Source organism: Candoia aspera, chromosome 1 (genome assembly GCF_035149785.1).
Source record: "Candoia aspera isolate rCanAsp1 chromosome 1, rCanAsp1.hap2, whole genome shotgun sequence".
In the NCBI taxonomy this organism is placed as follows: domain Eukaryota; kingdom Metazoa; phylum Chordata; class Lepidosauria; order Squamata; family Boidae; genus Candoia; species Candoia aspera.
Genome location: NC_086153.1, coordinates 332,045,115 through 332,067,628, shown reverse-complemented (window position 1 = coordinate 332,067,628; position 22,514 = coordinate 332,045,115). Strand labels below are relative to the sequence as shown.

The 22,514-nt window shown below is 45.0% G+C and overlaps 2 protein-coding genes across 2 annotated transcripts in view; both read right to left on the bottom strand.

Annotated features, from left to right (window-relative positions):
• Positions 1-22,514, bottom strand: part of ARID3A (AT-rich interaction domain 3A) — a 354,333-nt gene that overhangs the window by 26,184 nt on the left and 305,635 nt on the right. The gene's annotated exons all lie outside the window — the stretch shown is intronic.
• Positions 536-20,620, bottom strand: CILP2 (cartilage intermediate layer protein 2). Its single transcript, XM_063289168.1, has 8 exons — positions 20,614-20,620; positions 19,262-19,600; positions 17,145-17,336; positions 12,334-12,492; positions 10,394-10,708; positions 8,110-8,218; positions 5,863-6,020; positions 536-3,167 (listed from the first exon to the last, which is right to left on the bottom strand). The coding sequence occupies exons 1-8, from the start codon at positions 20,618-20,620 to the stop codon at positions 781-783; spliced, it is 3,666 nt and encodes a 1,221-aa protein (XP_063145238.1). The 3' UTR covers positions 536-780.

Here is a 22,514-nt window from a genome sequence, read left to right as displayed (position 1 = left end):
CATAGTCAGAAATTAAAACTCATTTGCCAAGGGCAGAGAGAAGCAGCAGCACATTTCAGATCATATAGTGTGCCCCTGCAGCTTTGTGTTGGTGACATGGGATTGACAGGAGGATTGTTAGACTGCAAAGGGAAGGCCTGCCCCACGTGCATCAAATCTCTTTATCTAGGCCTGTCTATTGAGCAGTGATGCAAGGAAAGGCAAAGAAACGTGCCAGTAGGAGAAAAAAAAATGAAAAAGGGCTAGCCGTGCATACTTCAATTCTGGAATCAGCTTGTAGCGAAATCATAATCCAGGAAGAATGGTGAGCAGAGCAGAAAAGAGAATTGATAAAGGAATGCTGCATGAGAAACCATTTTCCTTAGGAAAATAAAGAGTACCAAAAAAGTAGGGTCATCAGGGATGGTGGGTATGACTGTGCAGTTGAAACCCCACCCTTTTTTTACAATATGCATAAAAGGGGCAGGGCTTTGATTGCACAGGGGGGGGAGTCATCTTGACATTTTTGACCTCCCAGGGATGCCCTGCAGGTGGTCTATTAGCAGTTTAGACAACTGAGGACACAGCAGATCTACAGGTGGGACCTGGAAGGGAGAATTATCAGGTTGGATTACGGAGATTGGAAAAACGTACTTTATGGTGCAGTACATTTTAAGATGTGTTCTGAAGGTAATGGGAATAAAACTTGCTACCATGGGTTTCGCCCACTTGGATACCCCTCCTGAGGAGCTGCAGAGTGCGTCCAGATTAGAAAGATTAACAAATCTTTCTCCACGCTGCTCACTGTTGGATCGGAGAAGTACCCACCCTTCTTCGGCGGCTCGGACGGCGCGGTGTAGAAAACACGGTCCGTAATCCAGAGGGGTAAGTCACCACTTGAGAAGGGCCCTGGAGTTGTTCGTTGCCTCTCATCTCACGGCGGATCTGGGTCAGCGTCTGGGCCGGGGATTCAAGAAGGCGTTGGAAGAAGCTCTTGGTCCCCACTGGCTTTTCGTGACAGGTGAAAGTCAGAGCTGTGCCCCGATCGGACTTCATCTCACGCGAAAAGCCATCTGAGGTGCCAGCAAAGCAGCGCCCGATTGCAATCTCCTTGGCAAGGTGTGGATTCTGGTCAGTCACAGTGTAGATGCCATAGTTGTGGCCCAGTGGATCCACTGGCGCCAACATGGTGAAGGTGGAAGTGTCATTACTTTCCACCACAGGCGGGTGACGGCTTAGGTACTCCCCCAAGTAGCTGTTGACAGCAGTACGGTGGCAGCTCCCCTGCGGGATGATGGACACTACAGTCCTGTCCACCATTCCTTGGTCAAACAACATCCCACTGCATTTGAATTCAACACAGGCTGCTGAGCTGTTATAGATGTCACGGTCCCGGATGCTCTGGGAATCCCTTAGGCCATACAGTCGTCCCCGTGTCCTTGGATGACTGCCACCCACATTTTGTGACCTCACCATGTATTCTTGAGGCCCGTTGATCTTCACTTTGATATAGCAGGCACGGAATTCTTGAGGGTTAGGCCACCAGGAGAGGTAGTCTCCTGTCCAAGTGGTCAGGTCACTCTCTTTAAAAGGCACCACATTATATTCATACTTGTCCACCTCCACTCGGTAAAATCGGAAATGGTTGGCTGTGACGGGTGCCTGATCACAGTCCTTCAGGTTCCGAAAGGCATAAATGGGCCCGTTGGTCTCATCAATATTGTTCTGGTTGGGTTTGGCGAGGTTGATCTTGAAGGCTGTCTTCTTTAGGGCAGGGTCCTCGTGGTCAGTTCTCTGGTAGCCAAGCTTATTGAGGTAAGGCTGAGAAACACCCAGAGCACGAGGGTTGAGCTTTGGGCTCGAAGGCACCGCCTCCAACTCCTCCCCTCCCATGGTTGCTGTGACATAGGCTGTGTAGGCGTCAGCCCTCTGGCTATCACAGAAAGCAGGTAAGCATGCCCCATTGGGACCTGTCACCACACTATCAAATCGACCCCAGGCCCGAGGGTTAGAAGGATAACCGGGTCTGGGCTCAAGATTGATGAGGGTAACAACAACACCCTCCAGCTGCTCGCTAGGGTTGAACTTTTCATTGATGTATGCCCGGATTTTGACAAAGCAGCGGCGGTTTTCTGCAACATCCAAATTAAATAGGCGCCTTTCCCGGACTTCCAAGTTGCCAATCAAAAAGGCTCTCTCTTCACGTTTCTTGCGTTTCCCCTTGGCTAGCTTGAGGGATGCTTCTTCCTCCCACAGGCCTGTACTAGGATTGAGGGACCAGAGTTTCATTTTTTCTGCATGTTCAAGAGTTTTGATGAGGTCAGCATCCATCTTTACCTCCACCCGCCCAATTTCTAAGCCCTGGTGTGTCTCTTCTTCCCAGAAATCCATTGAAAACATGCCATATGTTCTGAGAGGGAAGAGATCACCTTCTGCATTGATGAAATTCAGGTCACTGGAGGCAGTGCTCACTGTACCAGTGTCACGTGGGTCCAGAAAAGTAATGCTTGCCTTGACGGTCCCATTGTAGACCTGCCCATCAGGTCTGAAGAAAGATCCAGGTGGGATGATTATCTCTCCAATAGGGTTTTCTCCAGTTACTTCTCCCAATGGAATGATGTTAGTCTCCATTGCTGCCAAGTCAATGGGCTTCTTCTTCCTCATCAATTTGACGTCTTGGTAGACAGCCCCACCACGTTGGTCAAATGGGAAAACCTTGACAGCATCTACAAATTTCTGCATCCGATCCACAAACTTGACCACAAATCTCTCTGTGTTGGGTGGCATTTCTACTGTGAATGTGCCATTATAACCAGTGAAGCCAATTTTCTTTGCGCCTAGATAGATCTCACCAAAACGGAGGGGTTCACCATCATCAGCTGCTGACGCTTTGCCCCGGACCAGAACTTTGGGCTGAATACAGATGGTACAACCACACTCTGCAACCACTTTAATGGGAAGGATGTAACCCATGCAGTGGATCTCTCGCACTTCCATGCGTTGTATTCCACAACAGTGCTGTATAGCATCTTGGCACTGCAGGCCATCTGAAGAGTTTCCAGCACAGTGGGTACTGGGACAATGGCCAACATTGTAAAAGTAGGAACCTGTTGCCTCTTGAAAACAATCATCAGGGAGTTTTATGAGGTATTCTTCTGGCTGAGCTTTACATGCTGGAACATCTGGACCTGAAAGAAGAAAAAGAGAGGATAAGATTAGGTGTCCTGTTAGGATCCAGAAGTATTAGAATCATGACATTTAGCAGACGATATGAATAACAGGCAAACAGTGGGTTGCTGAGACACTACAAGAGGCAGGTAGCAAAGAATCCAGAGAGGCTTCCCAGGCTATCTCTCACTCCTGAGAAGGTAACACAGCATACAGATGACCTCCAGCACTGAGAAAGATTTCAGTCTGAAAACTTACGGAAGTCCTGTAAAATTCAAAATGTCAGGCTCTTTCTCATCTTCCTAAAGCTGAAAGCAATTCTTTTCTAAGAATGATTCTCGCTGAGTTCTCTTTAACAAGATTTATTGAGATGAAAGGAATGGGGTTACAAGAATTCCAATAATTAGACTATTTCCTATTTAGAACCAATATATCTCCTTGTATATTAGGGCAGAGACTTTCTGATTTTCTTTCTAACAGCCTTCCTGTAGTCCAGGAAGCAAGTAGGGATTTTCCCTGATAATGGAGAAGACTGCAGCTGTCTCTTTATATAATGGTCTTCTAAATCTTCATCAGTCTGGGAACTAACTATTATATAAAACTAAATTGACAAGTAAACTAACTCAGCAGCAGGGTTACTGAACCACAAACTAGCCAAACTCATTTTAGCCTCTTCTAACTTGTTATTCAGATCCAGGCCAATATGTCCTGTCAAAATAGGTTCTTTATTCAGAATCAAGAGGATTAGAAAGTTGCTTTTCAGAGGAAGAACACTAGGTCTATAAACAAAATTTGCTTCGCATGCTGAAGTTCCTAATTTTAATCCTCAACATCTCCAGGTCAGACTGGGAAAAACCTCTATCAACCTCAATGATTGACTCCCATACTCTTATTTTTCATGCAGGTGTTATGCACTATCTAGAGGACTCCAGATTTCCTAACACAAGTTCATATCTATTTCAAGGTTCTGCTACCTCCTATCAGTCAACTGATTGCTCCTCAGAACCAGTAGCACTCAGGAGAAACCATCTACCATAACTTCAGGGCTGAAGATTGGTTGCTATATTCATTTAAATTTTTGTCAGGTCCAACCCAAAGCCGGAAATGGATAAGCCCTCACCTAAGACTACAACTAACCTGTACAGAAAGTCATCTAAGAGAATGGAATTCAATCATTTCAGGTCTATGATGATATTTCCCATCACTTCCAATTAATCTTAATAATAGATCATAAATTGAAGCCACACTGCAGAACTGAGGGACAGGAAAAGGAGGAGAAAGCTTAACACTGTCCCTGTCAATCCAGGAACAACCAGAAACTCAACAAGATGTGACTAGAACTATATCTTTATTGTAACTCAAGGATAATAACCATTACAAACAGTTGATAATCATCGACTATTAAGATTGATTCCCAAACTTATATCTTCCTTGGGTTCAAATCCAGCTCTTTCTCTTCCTGTGTTTCCTTCTGAAAAATGGTAATGTAGGCTTTCCTTTCCCAGTCACTTTCAGTCATAAGTGACAGCTGCGTGTTTACATTCTCTGCATTCCTCCCCTGGAAACCTCTAACTACTGATGAAAATCTGATGTCCTACTGTACCAGTGTATCAATTATAAGATTCCTTGGCAATGCACAAAGACCATAAAACATCAATGGTAAAATGCAAAACATGAAAAATATAAGGATTAAACTAAAAATAATTAACATTCACTCTAAAACTGAAGCAGTTTAAAGAAAATAAATTGTGGACTTGTCTCACTTAAAAAAGGACTCCAGGAAAGTTCCCTCTTAACTCGTTTCCAGCCAATGTTGAGGCCAGTCTGACTTCCAAGGCAAAGCTGTTCCAAAGGATCAAGGTCATGGCAGAGAAACACCTCTTTCTGGGCTCAGCAACCCCAAATTTCACAGAATTAGGAATCATAAGCAATTTAGAACAGCCCTCTGCCCCCAGCTGTTATTTTCCTGTTAGGGAATACATGCAGCACATTGGCCTAGTTCATACACAATGCTAAGCCATAGTTTGTTTAACCATGGTTAACTCAACAGTCAACAAATGTTTGGGTTCCAACATGCCAAGATTGAATAGTGGCATTTGATCTTGTTTTCCTCCTCAGCACAGTTGCCTCTTATTGTAAATAAATATTATGCTATTTTACTGTTACGAGAGCCAGTTTGATGTAGTGGTTAAGGCATCAAGCCAGAAACCAGGAGACTGAGTTCTAGTCCCGCCTTAGGCACAAAGCCAGCTGGGCAATGCTGGGCCAGTCACTCTTTCTCAGCCCTAGGAAGCAGGCAATGGCAAACCACTTCTGAAAGCTTGCCAAGAAAACTGCAGGGACTTGTCCAGGCAGTTGCCAGGAGTCAACACTGACTCAAAGGCACCTCTCCATCTTTCTCTCTCTCTCTCTCATAACGGTGTTTGTGTGTGTGTGTGTACACATACATACTGATATATAGATATAGATATAGATATATACTGATACACACACGCACACACACTGTTATGATCTTTCAATCCTTTATAAGCTGCTCAGAATCGCGGGAGAGTGGGCAGCCTTAGGAATTAATTGAAGAAATAAATAAGACACGCATTATGATTCATATAGTACAGTAGTTATGTTCACCCATTACTAAGCCAAGCCCAAGCAAACCACATTACACTGAAACCAGATATTACAGGAGGGTCCTGTCACAAAAAAGCACCTACTTACTAATCACTGTCAAATGGGCAACAGAGGATTTGACAGAACTGTGGTTGTTGCTGGCTTTGCAATGGTACAAGCCAGCTTGGTAAGTCCCCAAGTCCCGTAGCACCAAGCTGCTGCTGTAATTGTATGCTTTCCAGTTCAGGAGTGTCCCGTTATGATACCTAGAGAAACAGAAGAGGATGGAGAGAGGCGGAAAGGAAAAAAAAAACCACTTATATTTGGATTGGCAGCAACCATCTTCTTCTTTGGTGACTCCCACACTTCCCAAACCCTCAGAAGCCAGTTTGCATTAAACCACAACTATCCTCACTGTTTTGTGCATGGCATATGGAGATCTTGGGATGAGGTAAATAAATGTAAGGATTGCCACAATCAGGCTCAGCTCATACCGACTATATGAATATGTCCTTTTCTTGGCAGCAAAAGCTGCTTGTGGCATTCACTGCTCTCCAGGACATTTTTCACTTCCCAAGCTAGCCAACGGTCCTTGGACTTCTGGTGTTCCCCCATCCAAGAAAGTGAATCTAGACAAATACATCATTTCCACCCATCATCCTCACCTTTAGCTTACCCTGCCATTGGTTTTGACATTTTTAAAAAAGAATTTAGAAAGTTCAGTTTAGAAAGCTTGGTGAAGTGGTGGTATGGCACTAGGCGCATCAGCTTGAACAGAAAGGGCACATTGCCAAGGAACCAGAAGTTTGTCTCTTTTGTTATCCCAGCTTCTAAATTGATTTTATGTCAGTTCAACCTGTAACTTGAAATGTTCTGCAATCATGTGTGTGTAAGGATTGCCTATTCTAATGGACATCAGACTCATAAGCAGGGTTTCAAAGATATCTGATTTATTAAAGAATAGTGTGCAGGATCACAGAGAAAGCTGAGAATGATGAAAGCGCGCCAAATGCAAACTAAAAACCCTCGGTGCAAATGAGATCCCTCCCCCCGTAGAATCTTCCCAAGTCCACAATCCCAGGTGCTCCTAACAGCTTCTGATGGTCCGCGGGAAAAGTCCTTGAGCAGAGAACATAACCCAAACACATTCCATTGTAAGGAACACAGATACAGAGCTTGGTACAAGGTCTCACAGCAGCTCCCTCCCAAACAGAAACGCGCGTCAGCGCCATGGCATGTGAAACGTTACGATGTATGAACTACATTGAAACAGTGAACATGACTCTGTGTGTGTGTGTGTGTGTGTGTTTGGGGGAGGGTGCCAGTATCCACAAACACACAAACAAAGAGTTCCTTTATTTTGTACTGGTAGGAGGGATATTTTGGTGACATGTTCAGAAATTCTTTGATATATGTTCCCCAGTTTTATAATCCCAACTTTTATAGTCTTGTTTTTCAAACAAACATATGGGGAATCGTTTTATGTATTTGGCTCCATAAAACCTTGCTGGGTTTTGAGAGTTTGGGGGAGGGAAATGCCAGTTCTTACTGGCAGCCTTTACTGGACTCAAAGTGGTTGAGACTAGAGGCCAGCAAATTTAGCGATTTATCAGGATGTCCCAATAGTCTTCTGGCATCTACTGAAAAGCTGTTTTGAAGGGTCTCAGGTGAGTGACAGGAGGCCCAAGACTGACTGACATTAACTTTTAACAGTTTGTTTTAAGGCTTATGTTTTAATTGGCCTGCTCTTTCTCTGTTGTTGTTGTTGTTGTTGTTGTTGTTGTTGTTGTTGTTGTTGTTGTTGTTTGATGCTCTTAAACTGCTGAGAGTCTCAGTTAAGAATGGCAGGTTTAAAGTTGAGAAATAAATTTGAATCTTGCTTTCCCTATGAAATGTTAGACCAGCTGATCTTCAGCCTCAGAGATCTGGGCTGCGAAAAAATAGTTGATCACTAGATGGCAGCAAAAAGATGCAGAAAACTCTAACTTCGCTTCCACCTAGCAGGCATCCAGATTTTCCTGTATGCTAGCACTAGCCTCAGTCTTCCCGTCTGCAAAATGGTAGATAGCACTGACTTATTGTACAGGGATGTCTGTTGGGTTTATAGCTAGATAGTACACAAGAAGCTAAAAACAAGAGCAAGTGCCAGGGATGTGATTACAACTTCTTCCCATAAGGAGAGGGCTGTAAGGCAAAAATGATAGTAGCAAGCGAAAGAGGTTGAGTCTTGTGCATCCTCTTTGTTGCTCCCTCCATCATTTCAGCCCTTTATTCTCAGAGAATGAGTCAGACACAGTTCAAGTTACAGTAGGAGTCTTCCTCTGCTCTCTCAGTTCTACCCTCAGCATGACTCACCAGTAATACTTTTTGGGCTCAGGGGTGCCTTGGGCACTGCAGCAGAACCTCGCTTTTTCTCCAACCATCCTCACTTTTGATTCAGGATTGGTCACCATGTAAACTTGTTCTGCCATGGAGGGAAGAGCAGGGGAGGGGAGGAGAGGAGAGGGAGGAAGGAAGGAAGGAAGGAAAAAAGGACAGCAAAGATAGATAAAGGGGAGGGGGGAGGGGGGAGGGGGGGAGGAAAAAAAGAACAAAGATAGATAAAGGGGAGGGGAGGAGAGGAGAGGGAGGAAGGAAGGAAGGAAGGAAAAAAGGACAGCAAAGATAGATAAAGGGGAGGGGAGGGGAGGGAGGGAGGAAGGAAGGAAAAAAAGAACAAAGATAGATAAAGGGGAGGGGAGGAGAGGAGAGGGAGGAAGGAAGGAAGGAAAAAAGGACAGCAAAGATAGATAAAGGGGAGGGGAGGGGAGGGGAGGAGAGGGAGGGAGGGAGGAAGGAAGGAAGGAAAAAAAGACAGCAAAGATAGATAAAGGGGAGGGGAGGAGAGGGAGGGAGGGAGGAAGGAAGGAAAAAAAGAACAAAGATAGATAAAGGGGAGGGGAGGAGAGGAGAGGGAGGAAGGAAGGAAGGAAAAAAGAACAACAAAGATAGACAAAGGGGAGGGAAGTGGAGGGGAAAAGGGAGGGAGGGAGGGAGGGAGGAAGGACAACAAAGATAAAGGGGGAGGGAGGGGGAGGACAATAAAAATAGATAAAGGGGAGGGGAGGCAAAGGGAGGGGAGAGCGAGGGAGGGGGAGGGAGGAAGAAAGAACAACAAAGATAGAAAAAGCAAAAGGAAGGGAAGGGAAGGGGACAAACAAAAAGATTAATCTGTTAAAAGTACATTTGCCTCACCAAAACAGGCAATTTATGGATGACGAGTTTTCCCTTCGCCTTCCTTCAGTGCTTTATGGGTTTGCTACACCTCCAACTTGGCTAGCCGACTTCCAGTTTATCTAGGACATTTTCCAACATTAATTCCAGAGCTGAGCCATGTGCAGTTTGTCACAGGTTTTGTGACTTTCAAGGAAGTGTTACACAACACAGTTTACTTCTAGCAGGTGCAGTCACACAAAGCACTATTGAACAAGGTTAGTGTTTTCTTTTTTCCTGACTTAGTACAAACTCAGCCTGCTTTGGCGTTGCTTTATGGGCCAATTGGAAGAGCTCAGAAAATGGGTTAATTCAGTAGTCAGACTCAGAGCCTTTTGCCAGAGTTCAGTTAAAATGCTGCCTACCCAACTCTTGAGCATAAACTCTGCTGTCCCCAGTGCCAACCCCAAGCCTGCCTCAGTAGCCTCTATTCCAGCCTGCTGCCAGACAGTGGTGTCCTGATTTCAAGTATGCGGGGAATAATAGGCAGAACCATTAATTAGGCCCACAGGTTTAGCCTTTGTCAAAACCTGGTACCAGCTGATCTACCAGGTGGGTGGGGGCAAATTAGCTTTCTCATGTTTATTGGGTACGGATCAAAAGGGACAGTGGCAACATCTTCTTGTGGAAACAACTGCCATGGCAGATCTTAGTTAAAATGCCCTGGTTTGAGGGATTAGAGCCTGCCCAGTAAAACAGGAAAAGCTGGATCACCACGCAGCCCCCACCCTGCCTGGCAGCCTGATTGGCTGCCCTGACTCAAAGATGTAGCCTGATAGCAAATGGATGGGAGTTGGGGGATGTCTGGTAAAGTGGTTTTTATCACCCAAGGTCTGGCGGCTTGTTTCAATACAGCCCTTTGAAAAGAAGACTACATCACACCTCAAACAAGCCATCCATCAGTTGCCTGGTGGCATGTTTTGAGAAAGGGTTTAGCACACCAAGCCCCATCTCAAAACAAGCCACCAGTAGCTGAATGGGCAGTTTGTCTTGCATACTAAAGTCGTTCCCCATGAAGTTCCTCTCCCTGTCCATTGGCTGTCTGGAACTGCAGGTATGAAGCATCCAGTGTAGTGTTTCTCAACCTTGGCAACTTTAGGATGTCTGGACTTCAACTCCCAGAATTCCCCAGCCAGCATGGTTTGTCCTTTGGCTTGACCTGGAGCCCCAAACAATCAGTTTTATCAGCTTATTCAGGAAAAGCGTGTTTCGCACCATTGGGCTTTAATATTCACAGCTTTGAGGTTGGGAGCCACATTAAATGCCACCCAAGACTTACCATTCCTGCAAATAAAACCCGTCTTGGTGCTTTTTGGAGATTTCTTCCCTGCAAGCTGAGATCTCCCCCTATTTTCCCATCCCAAGCCTGGCCCCACATTGCACTTACCAAGTCTGTGGAGTAGAATCTCCACCAAAGAGGTCCCAGAGCCATTGACGACAGGAGAGGCACTACCTGGTGCAAAGCGCTCGAGCTCAGCACGGACGTTGGTGCTATTTCCGGCACAGATGCCCCGGATAGTGAACTGACCCCAACGATTGCTTTGGACCAAGGGGGCTTGAGGTTGGTCTGTGAGGGATATCTGGGCACCGGCAAGGGCCATCCCATTAGCCCTCCGTACAGTGCCCAAGAGTGTGTGGTCGGGACAAATGCAGCTGGTGCAGTCCTTGTTGGGGATGCCGATGGTGCAGCTGAGCTGGCAAGCTAGGAAGAGAGAAGCAGGAGGGTGCATTAAGAGTCAGGCCTGTTAGAGAAGGAAACTTATAAGGAATTGAGGTCTGCTAGCTTTTTGCAAGAGATACAGCAATCCTGGGGGGAAAGGGGCTTCCAAGAAGCCTGGATGATGTAGCAAAATAGGGAATACTGGGCACCTTTCTGCAGCCAAAGCCAAAAGCTGCCCTTAAAAATTAGGTGGAGGGGACAGTGAGGGCCACAGAAATATGCACACACAAGTCACATAAGGGCAAGCTCTGGATTTTTTTGTTTGTTTTTTCGCTTTCCAAGGGGAGTGATCTTGTTTGCTTACCCTGGAAAAGCCAAATCAACCCAAGGCACAAATGACCAGGTTCAAATTATCCTATTTTGAACACATGATGCGAAGACCCAGCTCTCTGGAGAAGGCTCTAATGCTGGGAAAGGTGGAAGGAAAGAGAAGAGGAGGCCGACCAGCAGCAAGATGGATGGACTCAGTTACAGTGGCAATGGGGGAATGTTGGAAGACCTGAAAGAACAGGTTATGGAAAGATCATCCTGGAGAAAATCTATCTATGTTACTAGGAGTAAGAAATGACTAGATGGCACATAATCAATCAATCAATCAGTTACAGGCCATGTGTGTTCAAAATGGCAGGAAACTGATTCGTTCATTTCTGACAATTGTGCTGTCCAAAGTCAGAAGCTTGGTACAGAAAATTCCGAAGGATGCTAAAAATGATGCTTTGACCACGTCCACTCTGACCAGCTTGCTATTCTTACAGGAAGCTTCTACCTTCTTTCCTAAGCTCCATGTCTGCTTCTTCATCCAAAGAAGATCGTGCCCACACAGGCTGGTACGGTACAATTGTTTAAAACAACTTGATTAAAAACCTAGCAACCGCATTTGTTCAATGTACTATATGAAGCTTGGCCAGGGGTGTCTGCAAAGTGAGAGTAAAAAGGCAAGATGATGGGTGTGGCTGCACAATTGAAGCCCCACTCTGCATATACAAAGGGCCGAGTCTTTGCACACGGGCAACAGACACCTCGGCTCACCCCACCCTCAGAAGACACTCCTGAGCTTAGTTAGTTTTATGCATAGTTAGTTTTTCATGCCTAAGAATGCTGTGCAATCACAGCTTGTTAATTAGCTTGTGATTCAAAACATTGTGCAGTTCAGAAACTGGGTTTCCCTTCAGTAAAACTGTCATATGCTGGACAACAACACGCTTCCAGACTTATCCAAAGGAATTCCTGTTGGGAGTTTCTGTATTTCCTCCACTTGCATTCTTCAGATTTCAGACGTTTGCTCTACCAATCATATTGTTCAAATTAGTCCTACAACTGGCACATATCCAGTTCGATTAGTTGGAATTTACACTGACACAAACTGGTAGGTGTTAATAAAACAATGCAAGAGAACAAGTATAGTTTATACAGTTGTATTTTTGTGTGCGTACATGCTTGTGTATGGTGGATTTTACTGTTGCATACGAGTGTTGCAGAGCAGAGGTAAAATGGAAGGGAGGGAGGGAGGGAGGGAGGAAGACAGACTACAAAGTGGAGGGAGAAAATCTGAATACATGTTCAGGGGCTTTGAATAAAGGTTAAATACATCCTGAGATGTAAATTACCTGGACAAGGTATGTCAGAGCATGTCTGCACCTCCAAGGGACGCCCAACACAATGCGTGTGTTTAGTTTTTTGGCACCTTCGACGACGCACTTGCTTCCCGCCACTGCCACATGTTTTTGAGCACGGACTCCAGGGCCCCCAATGGCTCCATTTGAGTTCTGAGGGTCGGAGAAGCCACTGTCATTAGTAATCAATCATGCATTTGCCGTCATGGAACAACACACCCAAAGGTTTCTGGAACTGGCATACTTGACCTCAGTCCTACGCTTGGACTGAATCCTCTGGAAATCAGAGGACTCTGTGCTTTAAAATCTGTGATCAAGAAAACTTGGGGACCAATTTTATCCCTGTTTATTTGACATCCCATGAAAGAGTTCCACTTGAGGTATGTTCATATAATAACATGCCACTGTTGTGTACACATGTACTTCTCTATACAAAACAGAGATCCATGGGTTCCCATCACTAAAAAAATCTTACTGTAATTTTCGTGAATGCATACAGTATTATACTGATGGTCTTCAGATTCAGTCCCAACCCCAGGGAAGGATGTGAAGGTTCCTTTGGAATGTCAAATCTCTTGGGACAAGGAACCTTTTGCCTCTGCCACAAGCCATGCCTGAAGATTAAGGGGGCCTTATGCCCCCTGCCCAATCTTGCATTGGCAAAGCTCCTTTGGAATTGCTGATGACAGTCCTGTTTTTCTTTTCCTCCCGCTCCAGCCTCTATTCCCAAATCACAAACACTGGGTTTGTTGTTGTTGTTTTTTTGGTAAGAACTTATTCTATGACTTATGCAAAAATCATGTGCATTGAACCAAGTAAAAGTTCAATGCCTCTCCCAACAAATTTTGAAATAGTGTTTCATGGTAAGCAAAAAGAAACAAGCGGTTGGCTTGTTTCTCCAATCCAAAGCCTTCAGCTCACATTTTGAACAGAGAGAATGCTGGAGTTTTGCCCTAAGACAATGTCTGCCTTTTTTTTGTAATCTGTTCAATCATGTCCGATTCTCAGAGACTGCCTGGACAATTCCCTGCAGTCTTCTTGGCAAGGTTTTTCCGAAGTGGTTTGCCATTGCCTCCTTCCTAGGGCTGAGAGAGAGTGACTGGCCAGGGTCACCCAACTGGCTTTGTGCCCAAGTTGGGACTAGAACTCATGGCCTCCCAGTTTCTAGCCTAGTGCCTTAATCACTACACCAAACTGGCTCTAAGAACTACTGGAGGGCTGTACCATCTTTCCTTGGAAGAACAGAACGGCAAAGGAGAGGACCATTTAGCACCATCCATTGGGTAGAGAAGAAGAAGAAGGTACAAGAACATAATGAGGAACAAGTGCTCAACTCTTTTTTTTTTTCTTCTATCCTCCCAACTCCATTTCCTCTTGGGTTGGCCTTTTCTAGTATAAGTCTAAAAGCAGGAGCTACCTTAGCCCTGACTTTTGCAAAACACTCTGGGAGGCTTTTTTTAGGCTGAAGAGGAAGTTAATAATATAGTAGCAAAAATGACAACTGTGTGAGAAAACAGGAAGGATTGAATTGTTCAGTCCTCAAAAGGCAGCACAGAAAAGTAATATAAGAGATCTTATGTGTTAATAAAGGTTTTAAATAGGTTTAGGAAGAGGAAGCAAATGTGCCTTCGGGAAAATAAATAGGAATAAATCAATCATTTTGGCAAAATGATACTTCTTTATCCATTGGATTGATATCCCACCTTAGCTCTAGCAGTTGGCAGGATAAATAGCATTCCTTTTCATTTTTACCTTTAACAACAATCCAGTGACGTAGATTAGTCTCAGAGAGAGTGACTGGCCTCAAATTACCTAAGTCAGAAGGAGTCTGGTAGCACCTTTTCTGGTTAACAAATGTTATTAAAAAGCATATGCTGTACTTCTGATTTTTGGCTACCAAAGATTAACACAGCTCTCCTATTGCAGTGTTGCTGTTCTCCAAGTCCACCTCCATACTGGCTACATTATACAAATATAGCCAGATTTTGTCAAGGCGACTGGATCTCATGCATATAATGGCAGGATTAAGCCCATTGTCCACCAGAGATTCAGAGGGAAGAAAGACTGAGTAGCAAATCATACAGGGCAATGACGTCTGGGGAAAACCTTCACTTACAGGTAGTCCTTGTTTAACGACCACAACTGGGACCGGAATTTTGGTTGCTAAGCAAAGCGAATCCAACCCAATTTTACAAACTTTTTTGTGGTGGTCGTTAAGTGAAACATGTGGTCATTAAGTGAACCACATGGTCAAGTGAATCACACGGTTCCCCATTGATTTTGCTTGCCAGAAGCTGGCCAGGAAGGTCAAAAATGGTGATCATGTGACCATGGGATGCTGCGACGGTTATAAATGCAAACTGGTTGCCAAGTACCCAGATCATGATCATGCGACCGTGGGGATGCTGCAACAGTCGTAAGTGTGAGGACCAGTTGTAAGTTGTTTTTTTCAGCACTGTTTTAAGTCTGAACCATCACTAAACAAATGGTTGTTAAGCAAGGACTATCTGTATTTGATCCACTTTTTATTTTCAGCGGCACATTTTTCTCTCTTAGAACCCCTGGTTGGGCATCATAGGTCAGCTGCCATCCCTGGAATTTCCATCACCAACCTCAAGAAAAGACACTGTGCCTGGCTGATATTTTGGATTGATTTTAGACAAAGAATTGAAGACGAAGTTGATATATGTGTGTGTGCATAGGGGTCAAATTCACTTCTTAGCCCCATCAGAACAAGGGATCGAGTGTCAGAACTTCTGAACAAGAATGTTTAATGCCTGCCCAAAAATGTACTTGGCAGAAAACATGTGTTGGCAGGGATAATGTTAATTAAAAAGGAATTGCTTTGCCCATAAAAGCAGAAGCTCTTTGGCCCTTTGGAGACCGCAAGGCCATTGCTAACATTCCATGCAGGTGATGTCTTGACCCTGGGCAGGGGCGTGGCGGAGCTGTGTGTTCACTGCCCAGGCAAGCAGAGCATTCTCCTGCCTTGAAAAATGTAGCTGGCTTCACAGAGGAAAAATCTAGATGGCATTTCAGATCTCAGGAGCCAGTTTGGTCTAGTGGTTAAGGCATCAGGCTAGAAACTGGGACACTGTGACGTCTAGTCCCGCCTTAGGCACGAAGCTGGCTGGGTGACCTTGGGCCAGTCACACTCTCTCAGCCCTATGAAGGAGGCAATGGCAAACCACTTCTGAAAAGTGTGGCCAAGAAAACTGCAGGGACTTATCCAGGCAGTCACCAGGAGTCAAAAAATGACTTGAAGACACACACGCACACAAAAGGATACGGATGGAAAAACATCGGTGGATGAATCAAAAAGGAGGGGTGAGAAGAGTCTTTAATAAAATATGCTTCTTTCTGTTAATAAGAGAGTCTATACACACCCTACCTAAATCTTAGCTGCCACCAGTTTCCCGTGTTCCCCATCCCTACCCCAATCAGAAATTAAAGTAAGTTGAGGGGAGCCAAAATGTCACAAATGAAAATAGGGCTTTATTTTGCAGGGGGAAAACTGAATTTTCATTCTGCCATTCTTCCAAAGGCTATTGCCCTGGCCCGAATAATTTTCTGTGACCGCTGTGGACCCAGAGGCACCCTTGGAAATAAAGATCATGTTAGAAGCTGGTGATTTGTTTTGAACACAGTCAGCTTCCCATTTATTATTCTTTTTCTTTAGAAGAATGTTTAAAAGAGAGTCAGTGTGGGGGAGTGGGGAAGCTGCTGGGTTAGGAGTGGGGAGAGCTGGATTCAAGTCCCCCCCCCTCCAGCTACAGAGCCTCCCTGGAAGACTTTGGGCCTGTTCTTCTCTCTCAGTCCAAGGGCCAGAGTGGTGCAGTAGGGAAGATGCTGGACTAAGAGTGGGGAGAGCTGGGTTCAAGCCCCCCCTCAGCCACAGAACTCCCAGGGGACTCTGGGTCAGTCATTTGTTCAGCCCAACCCATCTCACAGGTTGTTTGGGGGCTGATGGGAGCAGCCCCAACGTGGGTTTGTTGAAGAAAGGTGCCTTGGCTTCCTGGAAAAAAGGTAGGGAATAACACTGACAAATAAATAATACATGAATAAACAGGTTTGACAAGGAGCTCAGCAAGTGCCAAGGATGGTATCTGTGGACACCTTGACATCCACAAATATATTGCCTTCATAGTTGAGAGACCAAGAGCCATTTTTGGAGGGGCGAAAGATGGGGGCAACAGAGTTAAAGTCACTGGCTCCACACCTTTTCTTTCTTTGGACCCCCCCTTTCTCCCTATTGCCTCCTTGGATGGATTCCACTCAACAGGTGAAGCTCAAAACACCCAGAAGGGGAGGACATTTTGTTCCAGCCTCAGGCCAAGAACCTAAAAAGCTTTTGAAATCAGCCCAGGAAGGTGCATGCACGGAATGAAAGTATGAAACATGAACTGGCATTAGAAATAGGATGCCTCTTCTATAGAGCAGTGTCAAGATTACTACTTTAGAAAAGATAGTCCCCTATTGGAAGCCATCATCCATTTGAAGGTCTCTCCAGGCCAAATCTAACTTATAAGAAGAGACAGTAGGTGGGTGGGGGTGTCCTACAACTCCCACTGATTGTCAATGAATAAATTGCACAGATGCTCACATTAATTTAGAACAGTGTTTCTCAACCTTGACAACTTGAAGATGTGTGGACTTCAACTCCCAGAATTCCCCAGACAGCATATTGGCTGGGGAATTCTGGGTGTTGAAGTCCACACATCTTCAAGTTGCCAAGGCTGAGAAACACTAATCTAGAAAGAAGTGAATTACCCCCAGACACTCCGACCCTACAGAGTGCCTGGTACCTTGGCAGGGTTCAGATTGGCAGGTCTGACGTTCCATGGATTTCCCAGGGCATTCTGACAGCTGCCCCAGCACTGGTGCAGAGTTCTTCAAACAGGTTCGGTGTCTGGTTTGAATGCCACTGAGGCCACACATGGTTTGGGAACAGGCGCTCCAGGGAGACCAACTTGACCATCCCAGCCTCTTCACAGGATCTGTTGGACGGGACAAATTAAGTGGAAAAGTAACTTAGGAAGTGAATTGTGTCTAGAACTGTGATGGTTTGGGCAGTAAACTCTTCACAAGTGAGGAACAATGCTTTTCTTCCTAAATGAGTTTATACTTTTGTAAATCTCAGATTTCACCAAGCCTGTTGAAATGTCTTGTTTTGTGGAGTGAGGAAAATTCTGAGAGTGCCTTGGACTGCGAGAAGATCAAACCAGTCCATACTCCAGGAAATAAAGCCAGACTGCTCACTTGAGGGAATGATATTAAAGGCAAAACTGAAATACTTTGGCCACATAATGAGAAGACAGGACACCCTGGAGAAGATGCTGATGCTAGGGAGAGTGGAGGGCAAAAGGAAGAGGGGCCGACCAAGGGCAAGATGGATGGATGATATTCTAGAGGTGACGGACTCGTCCCTGGGGGAGCTGGGGGTGCTGACGACCGAGAGGAAGCTCTGGCGTGGGCTGGTCCATGAAGTCATGAAGAGTCGGAAGCGACTGAACGAATAAACAACAAAATAGTCCAGTTGCTTTTAATGAGTTCGCTGTTAGAAGGCAGGGTGAGTTTTAGAAAGATGCATGAAGGGGAACTACTTCTTGAACAGAAACAAAAATAATAGAGGTTAGATTTACTGTCTCTTTCTTTGGGGACAAATAAGAAGCTCAGAGATTCACCCATATTTCTTTGTTTACTTTTGGAGGGGGTAACTACTAAGTATTGGGGAGGGATGCTTGGCTGTCATCATGGATCCAGAAAAAGTGCGATGATGGAATGATCAAACCCCACTTTTAAAAATGTTGGTACCTCCAGATCTCTCCCAGCCCCCACCATCAGAATTTGGGGAACTGATAACCTAATTAAATGGCTCCCATCAGTTTAAAAATCCTGGGCCGCTCAAGAAAGCCTGGATTTTTCATGATGCTGATCCTCATGAGAGATAGTTAACACCCCGCCCCCAAAATTTAGGGGGCCTCCAGACTACGTCCAATGGCAGAGATGACCAGGAGAGAAGGCCATAAGGTCCAGGCTCCGCAAAGAAAATTATGCCATTTATTCTGAGCTTAAGCGTTTGCATTGAACCCTCTAATGCAGTGTTTTTTAAACTTGGTAACTTTAAGTTGAATGGACTTCAATTCCCAGAATTCCCCAGCTAGCATGCTGGCTAGGGAATTCTGGGAGTTGAAGTCCACACATCTTAAAGCTGCCAAGTTTGAAAAACACTGCTCTAATGGCTTCAACTGGCTGTGTGAACCGGTAGAGTGTCAAATGAGGACTAAAGAAATTTGTGTTCAGTTTTCCACTTAGCTGTTCGCTTCCTGCCTCAGTTTATACAACATACTTATCCAGCTCACTTAAAACTTAGTACAGTAGTGGCATTTGCACCAAATGTTTAAATTTCAATTGGCTTGTTTGTTTTCTGTGGCCTAGCATATTGCGTGCATTCCCACATTGGGTTAGTTTGCAATTCAGTGTCTCATGTGAATCCAGAAATGGGGTTAACTTAATAACCAGGTTAAGTGGGTTGTATAAATGGAGCCACTAGGTCCATCATACCTCAATAGGCTTGTGGCCATGATAAATGGGAGGGGGGGCCTTGAGCATCTTGAATAACAGCTGCATTGCATTTTTGTTTCCACTCAAGTGCAAGAGAAGAGAATCTCACTGTGGGCGCAGATAAGAGGCTCTCTTAGTTATGAATCTTCCCTTTTTGCCCTCACAACAACCCTGCAAGGTAGTATGGGGATGGATAACTGTCTCAATGTGGCTTTTTGAGCACTGAGAAGCACAGGTCAGAGCAGGAAGGCGGGATGCCCAACAGTCCAGGCTGGTAGGGGAAATGAATTCTTTGGCTTGGCAGTTGGCATCAGAGTTCTGCCAGGGCAATAAAGGCAGACACTTGCCCCTCACTCACCAATGGGGCAGAGGAATCGGACGTGATAATTGGAGCAGCTCTTGCTGCCGGGCTGTTCTTGGTTGAGGCAGTGGAAGCCCTCTTCAGGGCTGTAGTGCACAACTTCCCCCACTTCCTCGGGCAGCTCCCACTTAGTGGTGCGGACTTGGATCGACAGGGGCCGGGCACAGACGCGTTCGCGGTAGTAGAACCGGATGGCCTCCAGCGTCTCGAAATCCCCTTCGCCCCCAGGATGGTCCACGTTGAACCAAGAGGTCCATTCCCCTGCAAGAGGAAGAGGAGGACAGAGGATGATTCTCCCAGATTGCGACTCTTTGTGGCAGGCAGAGGGCTGCTCCTCTACAACAGGGCTTTTCACACCAAGCCATTCGGAAGGGGACCCATTTCACAGATGGGTACATCAAGGAAGCAAGACTTGCTGGTTCAAAGAGAATCCCAAGCGTCATTTCAAGAGCTGGGCTTTCCCTGGCGTCCCTGTTTATTCGGACACCAATTTCAAGGGACCAAAAACAATGGAGAAAAAGAAATGGATCAACCGTATGCACTGAGAAGGGCAGAAGAGGCAATTTTCAAATGAGCTTTCTCCACTTCGTTTATTTATCAGATTTGTATGACGCCCAACTCCCCACGAGGCTCACAACTAAAACAAGGAAAATATAATAGTAACTAATTAAAGTAATAAGTAATAATATGATGAGAACAACAGTCTTCAGTCTCCCTTGCCAAGGGCCTCACCTGCATCTAACCAGGATGTAAATATGTCCTGGCAGTCACCTGTTTTTTTCTGCCTTCCCCAACTCACCCCACATTGGCAGCATCTGGCTGCTTTATCTGGGCTTGGAAGCTAAGCAAGCAGGGCCATGTCTGGTTAGTATTTGGATGGGAGACCACCAGAATCCCAGGCAGAGGATGCACTAAAGAGTATCCCAGAAGACAGGGACAAACACCTTCCCTTCTGTTGCCTCGTGAGAGGGATCTGGAGAAACAACAAGGAAAGTCAAGGGATCGAGCATAATACAGCACAAGCCATTTTGAATCTGGCCCAGCTTGAAGGGTCGCTGGTTAAAATTTGAATGCAGTCAATCCATCAGGCTGAAAGGTTTCACATGATAAAGCCCTTCTCCATTCCAGTCAGTTGCACCATTTCTTCTTAAATACAGTTTCTGTATAAAAGGTCTTTGACGTCCATGAGTCAAGAGGCAGATAAAGGCTCTTTATTCAATCAAGGACGAAGACCTCACAAATAATGCAGAGACAGATCTGAAACCCCACATGCTATTTTTCTTACCGGTTGGCTGTGTTCACACAACACACTAGGGTAGGTTAACGTCACTTGTGGTTCATGTGGGTACCTGCCATTGTGGGAACCCAGTCACAGGTTATGCGAACCCAGCAACTGTGTTTCGTTAACCCAGATTCTTACTGTAATGAAGTTTTTCCTAATAGTAAAACTTCAGCGGTAAAACTTCTCTTGAAAATAAAACTTGATCTTTTCATGATTTCAGGGCCATGTTTTATATGGGGAGAAGGAGAATTGTAAAAAAACAGAAAGGTGTTGATTCCAGTCTTGGAATTATCTATGTTTGCTTCTAAGCAGAATTAAGAAGAGCTAAATGGAACACAGAAGACAATGGAATGGAAGTGTAGCCTGCATCACCAGGAGTGCCCACCATGGAGGTCAAAAAAGTCAAGATGGTGGCTGCAACTGCAATCAAAACCCTGCCCCTTTTTTTACATTAGATATCACACTCATTAAAAGAAGGGGGGGCTTTGGTTACCCAGTCGTGGCCACCATCTTGACTTTTTGTCATCCTTGTGGACACCCCTGCGCATCATCCTTTCTTCAAATTAGGCAGTAGCCTTCGTATTTCTAAAAAAATAACCCACCGGCTATTTGTGCATCAAGACGTGGCCTGGCTTTCATCCGTTTTTTATGTTTATACAATTGTTTTGTCTTGGCTGCCTCTGAGTCATTTTTCACCTGCAGATCTGTGAAGAAAACCACAAGTTCAAAGGAAAACAACATTTTTACACATTGTGGTTAAGCTGTGGTTTAATTTATCATAACTACTGAATAATGTACACCTGATTGGCTCTACCAAACACTCCTATACCAACACCAAATAATCTATATTCTGACTGGGTTTACCTGTTCTGCTAACCCACTGGGTCCTGGTCGGAGATCCAGCTGCGTTATGGATTAAATAGCTTTACAGTTTTTGACTGGCAGATAGATGCGGGGCTGTAATCCACAAGCAGAGATTAAATTAAGGGTAACAAGCACAGCCAGCTACAGCTTCAATTCTGGGAGCTGAAGTCCACACTGCTTGAAGTTGCCAAGGTTGGGAAACATTGTTCTCGTTCTTCTTCAACCACAGAAGTTCATTGGCTGACTTTGGGCCAGTCACTCTTCCCAGCCTATTTCACAGGGTTGTTGTGGAAAGGGAATGCTACATACACTGCTGAATAATAGGCAGGATGCAATTCTAATAAATAAGCTTAGTCTGATATGTCTGATAAATAATAAAAATTGGCCTGAAGTCTGCTTAAAGTATGGTCATTGCCACCAGAAAGTTGCCCCAGTGGCATGTACCTCCTTTCCTTCTTCCTGCACCCGGCAAATCAGGCATTGCTACTGGGCTTATTGCTCTCCTTCTCAGCAAGATGCCCACATAGCCCAGCATCTGATTTCCAACCACAGCCAGCAAAAGGCTTCTGAAATACCCATTAGCCTGGCATTGGGGCATCTTTCCTGCCACGTTGTTTATAGCACTGCATATATTGGAGGAAAGCTACTATGGCATCCGTAGCCATGAGACTTCTCTAAACTTGCCTCCTTCAGTACTACTGGACTACAACTCCCATCAGCTGAAACCACAGATCTGAATTACAAGGTCAAATGTCTATTGAGGTGACCCAGCTACTGAAGCGTAAGCAGAGATAGCTTGGCTGGCTGGAAAGCGTGTTTACTTTAGAGCCAACAGTAATCTATCTTTACAAAGGCACAGCATTTCCTACATATTAATCTTCATTTAGCATCAGCCGTCTTGGAGGCACATTGTCAAGCTAAAAGGCCAATCAGAAATGCATCCAAAATGGGTAACTGTGTCCTCTGTATCCACCAGAACAGCTTCTTCCTTACAGCTAGAAAATGAAATACCTTCCTCTAACCAGCTTGCAAGAATGGGGGGAAAGAACTTGTTTCCATATTATCACATACAAATTAGATTCTAACAGTTTTATAAGTCCCATG

What these genes read in the sequence shown, in the direction of transcription:
- CILP2 (XM_063289168.1), bottom strand. An exon ending in CCAATCTGAACCCTGCCAAG is followed by an intron (nt 12,493 to 17,144) that starts GTACCAGGCACT and finishes TCCGACCCTCAG; the next exon opens with AACTCAAATGGAGCCATTGG. An exon ending in GATTCTACTCCACAGACTTG is followed by an intron (nt 8,219 to 10,393) that starts GTAAGTGCAATG and finishes CCTCCATGGCAG; the next exon opens with AACAAGTTTACATGGTGACC.